Source organism: Glycine soja, chromosome 10, assembly GCF_004193775.1.
Source record: "Glycine soja cultivar W05 chromosome 10, ASM419377v2, whole genome shotgun sequence".
NCBI classification, from domain to species: Eukaryota; Viridiplantae; Streptophyta; class Magnoliopsida; order Fabales; family Fabaceae; genus Glycine; species Glycine soja.
The window spans coordinates 11,709,791-11,717,815 of record NC_041011.1 but is presented as its reverse complement, the minus strand read 5'-3'; the positions used below and the strand labels follow the sequence as shown (position 1 = coordinate 11,717,815).

The following is an 8,025-nucleotide window of genomic DNA, read 5'->3' as shown; positions in this document are numbered from 1 at the left end:
CAAGGAACATGCAGCGTTAGGATTTGACTGGACTTTAGCCAAAAGATAATTAGCTCATCTACGTTCAAAAAGCCTTGAATACGAAAGATATATGGAATTATTTTGCGACGTGACACACGAATAAGAACAGAGCCATTTCCAGTCATATATTATTTACTATTATATATATATATATATATATATATATATATATATATATTTTTTTTTTTTTTTTGATTGGCGCATGTGAATTTTATTTTATAACAAAACTAGTCGGTAACCCGTGCATACGCACGGGTAGTTCGCCAATTAATTTTCGATGAATGAAGTAAAAGAAATGTAAGATTACCGCATAGGCAAACTGGTAAACAAATGGAACTTTCCCAAAAACAAAGCAGTGAACGAAAAAGAAAAACAAAAAGCAAGAAGGAAATATCTGAAGGTGAGTGTGTTGCAGTGGAGACAGAGAAATGCAAAAAGGAAGAAGGAAATAACTGAAGGTGAGTGTGTTGTGGCGGAGGAAGAGAAATGTGAATCCAAAAGAAGAAGAGGTAAATGTGGCGGTGGAGACCGAGATATATCCTATAGGAACGACGGCGAGATAGATGAGAAGATAGTCATATCAAGAACAGAAAATGCAACAACGTTTCTAGAACCCTCAAGTTACTTTGTAAGCTTTTTTTAATTGCAATATAGGCTTAAAATTAAATTCAAAAGTAAATTATGAAGAAAGTTAATATTTATAATTAACTAATTGTTCAAAATACATCATTCAAAAACATTTCTCAAAAATTGTAAACTACAAAAGGTAGTTTAATCAGTGTCACTATCATCCCAATCCTTTTGTCTTCTAATTACCAATTTATTTTCTTCCGTAATCTTTTTTATTTATTCTCTGATTAGAAAATAAAGCAAGAAATTATAGAAGAACAGAGCCTACATCATCATCATAATAATAATAATAATAATAATAATAATAATGTTTTTTTAGCAGAGCTTTCTTGCCCAATCTCTTTTTGTTGGCTCTTTCTCTCTCTAGGAATTGCCGCTACCTCTTTCAAAACCAAAGAATTGAACAAATAATAAAAATAATTTTAACATTTATAATATAAATATTTACAACAAATAGAAACCAAACAATTACAGATCAATACACAGCGAGTGTAACAGAGCATGATATTTCATTTTAAAAAAAATTCAAGTGAAAAAATGAGAAGAACACTAACATCTTCAAATCTCGTGGTTGCCCTGATCTACTCATGGTGAAGAAAAGAGATCACAGAAGTGAATAACGAATGAAGAAATATGAGAATAACATGACTGCAATTTTCAAGAAGAAAATGAAACACGAATTAATAAGAATGAAGAAAGAAAAGATAAATCTAAAGCAGAATAGCATGAAATTTGAAGTTGAAGTACCTCTCAAATAGCTTGAACCTTCCATCAAAATAATAATAATAATAATAATAATAATCATAATAATAATAAACATGCATAAAACAAAGCACAAAGAAAGAAACTTGTCGGCCGGATGTTTTTTCGTGGATCACCTTGTAAGCGGGAAAATCAGAAAGGGAAAAAAAACCGGGAAAAATCAGTAAGGAAGGAAAAACATGAAACAAATAACTATAACTAAATAATAATAATAATAATAATATCTTTTGTTGATATTGCGCGTCAAGTTGCAAGTCCACTCAACAAAGCAACAATTTATTTTCTTCGCTAATCCTTTTTATTTATTCTCTAATTAGAAAATAAACTAAGAAACTATAGAAAAATAGAGCCTACATAATAATAATAATAATAATAATAATAATAATAATAATAATAATAATAATAATAATAATAATAATAACAACAACAACAACAACAACAACAACAATAATAATATAAATGTTTTTTTATCAGAGCTTGTTATCTTCTTCTTCAATCTCTTTTTCTTGGTTCTTTCTCTCTCTAGGAATTTTCGCTACCTATTTCAAAACCAAAGAATTGAACAAATAATAAAAATAATTTTAACATTTATAATATAAATGTTTACAACAAACATAAATCAGACAATTGCAGATCAATACGCAGTGAGTGTAATAGAGCATGAATTTTTTTATAAAAAAATTCAAGTTATAAATGAGAGGAACACTAACGTCTTCAAATCTCGTGGTTGCCCTGACCTACTCATGGTGGAGAGAAGAGATCACAAAAGCGAATAACGAATGAAGAAATATGAGAATAACATGACTGCAATTGTAAAAAAAAAATGAAACACAAATTAATAAGAATGAAGAAAGAAGAGATAAATCCATAAGGTTGAAACACGAATCAATTAAATATTAAACATTAAATATATTGCAACTTGGGAAATTTGTAGCAAGCAACGACAACACCCTTATTAGAGATGGTATCATATCTCTTGATGAAGGGAAGATCAAACAGGAAATCTCAGGTAGGCTACAAAATATTGAGAGCGGTGAGATGGAGGTTGAGCTTGAGTGTGTTCCCCTTACTCAATAGCTGGATAGATGTTAAGGATCAGAACTCAATTGAAACCACATTTTGGAGCACAAATCATAGGAATTTCTATGTGTAGATAGTCCTATCTCATTCTCTCTTGTACATTATTCCATGACTTTGATGGGATTACTTCACTATCCAAGTTTCTAACTTTAAATATTATATTTATTTTAGTATTATTATATATTTATTGTTTTTTAGTATTTAATAGTTAATATTATTAGTATATATGAATAAGATAATATTAATAAATAAAACTAAGTTGTATTAGTATAAATAACTTATTTAGTAGTAATAAATATATGCCTTTATAAAAAATTAGTCATTAGTAAAATTGATTAATATTTTATACTAATGCAATGTTATGGTGACTGAAAAACTAAAAAAATCAAAACATCTCTATTTTAAAAATTATTGTATAAAATAGATTAGAAAAACAAAAACACAATCAAAGACGTCTTGAAATTGCCTTTTTAAAAAAATTGATGTAAAACCATTTTGAAAGTGAGGTAAAATTTGCTTTGTATTTAAATTTTAATTTGTAACTATTCTGAAAAATAGATTGACAATAATCAATTGAATTTGTGAAGATTTTAAATAAAAAATTAGAATTTAGAATTCTATATAGAAAACACCACAAAACTAAATCAGCTTCATTTTAAAAATAGGTGAACTAAATTAGTTAAATAAATTTAAGGTTATACTTTTCCTTTAAAAAAATACTCAAGAGATTATACTTTTCCTTTAAAAAAATACTCAAGAGATTATACTTTTCCTTTAAAAAAAAACTCAAGAGGATATACTTTTCCTTAAAAAAAAAACTCAAGAGGTTATACTTTTTCTTTTAAAAAAAAAACTCAAGAGGTTATACTTTTATGCTACACTATGAGCAAGGAACGTACTTAAGATAATGTACTTAACACGCTGTTGTTATTTATGGAAGGTTGAATTTTTATTTATTTTTTAAAATTAGATACCAAGCTGCAGTGAAAGAAAAAGAAAAAGAAACACGTACATAATAATAATAATAATAATAATAATAATAATAATAATAATAATAATAATAATGGTAATGCCATGTGAGCTTTCCAAATGTTGTCACTAAGAAAGTAAGTAAAAAGTTGCATAAACTTTTCTTATGTCATCTAGACCTCCTTTAAAAAATTTATATATAAGATACTCAGTAGACATCCCAGTCAATGCTATACATGAAAATTTGTTCAACGTCTAATAACAAAACAAAAAAGGTTGGCACATAACTAAAATTTCATGTGTAGAACGTTGATTAAAGCAAACTTATAAGCAGTGAAAATTAAATGCCAGTAAGATAACAACATACTATAGCTAATACTTTTGCAGAATTAACATGCACGAAGTGGAAAAGTGTTAACAATCAACAAATATAGTTGTAAACAATATATGGTAAGTCTACATATTTTAGTGTACTGCTACACAAAAACTTTGTCATATAGGTAAATTGTGACAAAGGTCAAAGCCAGATTGCTAGGACAAACAAAGCTTCTAATAGATATAAGGTAAAATGAATACAATAAACATGTACATATATAGTAGGATGAAAAATGTTGTTGACTTCTTTCTAAGCCAAATGGTTATTTGAACAATACCCTTACTTAGGGACATGACCGTTTGCTTCTTCTTCCCTTTTTTCTTCAGAGACAGTCTTAGCAATCATAAAGTTGGGCAGATTTGTTGAAGATAGAAGCATAGCCCACATTCTATCAGTAATTACCACTTTGTTTTGTCCCTCAGTGATTCTCTGCATAACAAAGCAACCAACATAATGCTTCTAAATTCTATAGTTTCCTATTCAAAATTACAACTTCATTCACCCAATCATAAACTTGAAAACTAACTTTGAATTGGAAATTTTAAATCCACTATATTCTTAACAAATAAATCATATCTATGCTGGAGAAGTAGAACCAACAATATCAAGCAGGGCAACGAACTCACATAAAATGGTATGCACCTATTGCCTGTAATACCATATAAGGTCTCATCAAAATTAAGTAATCCAAAGATTTATAAATAAATATAACCTAGAAGGTAACCTAGAAGGCTAGAACAGGGTAAAAAGAAAGAGAAATGAAGGAGCAACATTGTAAGAAAAAAAGATCCAAGAGTTAACTCTAATATTGTGTTGTGGTGTCATATTCTAAGAGTCTAGGAATGCTTAATTTTTGTATGCCCATTTTACTTTTCCTGGATTCAATATCATCTTTTGACAGACCAACTGCCATTTAAATTTTTATCCAAGTACTTTGGGACTATATAGAGAATGCTGAAGTTACAGAAAAAACCAATTTTGTGGCCAAACTCAAAATCTCAGTCACCTCCTTTTGAAAGTCAACAATATTAAAAATTAAAAAAGCAACATACTATCATGCTAAAAGGATGGGAAAGTTAAAACTGCAAAACATACAATTCTATATTATTTTATTTCTAATGATTGCTACATATTTGATGGGCTTTCCTTTGAAGTAGTAGAATACATAAATGGGTTATGAAGTATCAAAGTTTTGTTTTTCCTTTAAGCATCAGTTAACTGCTTGAAAGATAATGTATGAATTATGAAATAAATTGAAAGAACACACCTCAATTTGAATGCCACCGCCTCTTAAAAGGACTACATTTCCTATGTTCTTCCCTTCTGCAGTACATTTAGCATTCACAGGATGAGAAACCAAATTTTTGGTTATTTCCTTGGACAACTCATTAACAACAACAACAATGTTCCTTGCTTCATGGGAATAATCTAAAGCTTCTGCTTTCAAAAGTATGCGGTTGTCCTTCAATGGCTCTGTTCCTGATATATTTCCACTCAGATTTGGTCCTTTAACAACTACTCCACATCTATGCTTTGTTGCATACCTAATAAAAGGAATAGCCAAAACATACAAAAACTGCTAATTTGTTTGGTAGATAAGAATTGCTAAACCTTGATAAGTTTGCTTTGGAAGTTCTAAAGGGGCAACCACAACTATTTTTTCTCTTATAATTAAGTAAATATGTTTGGTAGTTTTAGTTATGAAAGAGCATTTGAGCCTGCTGCTTTCACTCTTTAACAACAATTTGGTTGGTTTCAAGCTTAAAAATTATTATAAATATATATGCACTTACTTTTTTTCAATTTATTTATACTTTGATTTTCTTTCTCAATCTGATTCTCTCTTTACTTTGTATCACATTGTTTATTACATTTATCACTTTTTTATTTCCCTCTCTCTCTCTCTTATTTAATTTCCACTAAACTCCCTTAAATTAAAAAATAGGATTTATAATTTCATAACTCTTTTCAAGCTTGTGTAGCAACAATTCTAGCTGGTAAAACATTTTCGCACCTGTTACCCAGATGTCGGTGCAGCTTGATAATAGTTTCCTCCTCTTCCTTGGTGTAGTTTCCTCTTTTGAGGTTTGGCCTTAGGTAATTCAGCCACCTTAGTCTGCAACTCTTTCCACATCTCGCAAGACCTGACAAATTAATAACAACAACAACAAAGTAAAACCAATTACAATGGATTCATATATGATTTAGGTATGATCTGTGCATGTGTATAATTAAACATTGAATATATGGTTCCTACAAATTGATGTAGAAGTTAAACCAAACCTTGAAAACAGAGAAGAAGAAAAATTGAAAGCCACATTGGTGACTATATTGATGGTACATACTCTCACATACTTAATTTGTTTCTGACCAAATTATTTGGTAAGTTCCATTCCCACCCGAATTGCATGAAAATAACAAACAAACAAAAATAGCAGTGACAACAATATACTCTTAATGGCAGTCATAACAACCATTATTGCCTATCCAAAAGAAACAATTTCTCTGTAGTATCAAGTATGATCATATACACAGGTAGTTGAATGGTATTTGCATTAACAACTGTTGCATGTTTATCTATCAACTGCAAAGTTGAGAGCATAGCTGTTGTTAATCCTCCAAAGTGCTAGTATTTGAAAAAGGAAACATGTAACTTCTCCCATTGTTGTTATGTTGAGTTGGTTTCCTATTTGGGTTGACTGCAGCAGAGAATATCAATATCAAAACCAACTTAGACATAGGAAAAACCAATTTTGTATCATGTGATGAATTGTTGATCACTTTGAATCTTGTGATACATGGATAAAGCACTACAATTCCAATATTATTATTATTATTATGATTATTATTATTATTATTATCATTATTATTATATACAATAAGGCATAATCAAATCAAATAACAGGGAGCAACTGTGAGAACTAAAAACTTGCGATATTATACCTCTCTTCCAGGGTGGAATGGAACTTCAGGTCCACCCATGACCTCAACGGCAACAACGCCAGCCAACTGCGTCAACACAAACACAACATTAAGCGCACAAACACCAAAGACAAAAAAACATCACTGGGTAGAAATCGACGTAGCTCAAAATAGGGAACTCCGCCTTGAGTGGCTCCAAAAGCCTAATAGCGATGTCGGAAGGGTCCACCGGTGTTTGTGCCCTTGTCAAAGGTTCCAGCAGAGTGCCATATGCACACGAAACACACCAAAACGCGTCAAAACGATAATCCATAAACTCAATTGTAAATAACAGTGATCTAATGTTAAATAAATAAATAAAAAAAAGAACGCACACCAAACAGAGCATTAAAGGAGCGCATCTCTTCTCAGCGATGAAGCCTCTGAGCTTCTTCGCCTTCTCAACGTCCTTCTGACAAAGGGGAAAAACCAAACGGTAGTAAAAAAAAAAACAAAACCAAACAATGAAAGAAGAATAATGTAGAAGAGGAAAAAATCGTATAACAAAACCCCTCTTCTCGTGTTTTTTTTTCTCCTTTTGGTCCCATCTAATCTCTCACTCACCCACAAATCCATTTTCTTGTGGCAGAGGTGCATGCAAGGGAGGAAAAGAAAGAGAAACGGAGAGAGAAGGTGTGAAGGAAAAGATTCAGAAATAGAAAGATAAAAGATAAAAGAAAAAGAGGAGAAGATTGAGAAAGAGAAAGAGAAAGAGGGAGAAAAAGAAGATTGAGGAATAGAGAGTAACGTGGAGAAGATTGAGGAAGAGAGAGTAACGTGGAGAAGATTCAGGAAGAGAGAGAGGAGAGTTTCGATTATTAAGTGAAATTAAATGAAGAGTTGAAAATCCGCCAATCAGGGAGTGACATATGTTTGAAACTCCACATGCAACGCGACACGTGGCGGGGGCAACAGAAAAAAGGTGCAAAAAAATAAAGGGGCAAAATGACCAAAAAACCGAGAAAATGGATAGGTGTCACAATCTTAGGTAAGGGCATTTTAGAATTTTCCAAACACTTCTCTTTTATAGATAATATATAGATATGATGATTTGGATCTCCTGCAATTGTTGTTCACAAGGTTTTTTAAATTGAGATCTTAATTAGGATTGGGTGAAAACTCGTAACTTAATTGGATAGTAAAATTCTATGTTCTCATACGTAAAATGTTTTTATTTTGTAATCATAATTGCAAAATATCTACTATTTTAACTAATGATTCATCTT

General features: G+C 30.6%; 1 protein-coding gene across 1 annotated transcript; it reads right to left on the bottom strand.

Moving 5' to 3' along the window:
• Positions 1-4,117: 4,117 nt before the first annotated feature.
• On the bottom strand, positions 4,118-7,395 carry LOC114371405 (transcription factor MYB1-like). The gene is made up of 5 exons (XM_028328864.1): positions 6,782-7,395; positions 6,122-6,537; positions 5,853-5,982; positions 5,106-5,382; positions 4,118-4,267 (listed from the first exon to the last, which is right to left on the bottom strand). Exons 2-5 carry the CDS (start codon positions 6,156-6,158, stop codon positions 4,118-4,120), a joined length of 594 nt encoding a protein of 197 aa, XP_028184665.1. The 5' UTR covers positions 6,159-6,537; positions 6,782-7,395.
• Positions 7,396-8,025: the final 630 nt, after the last annotated feature.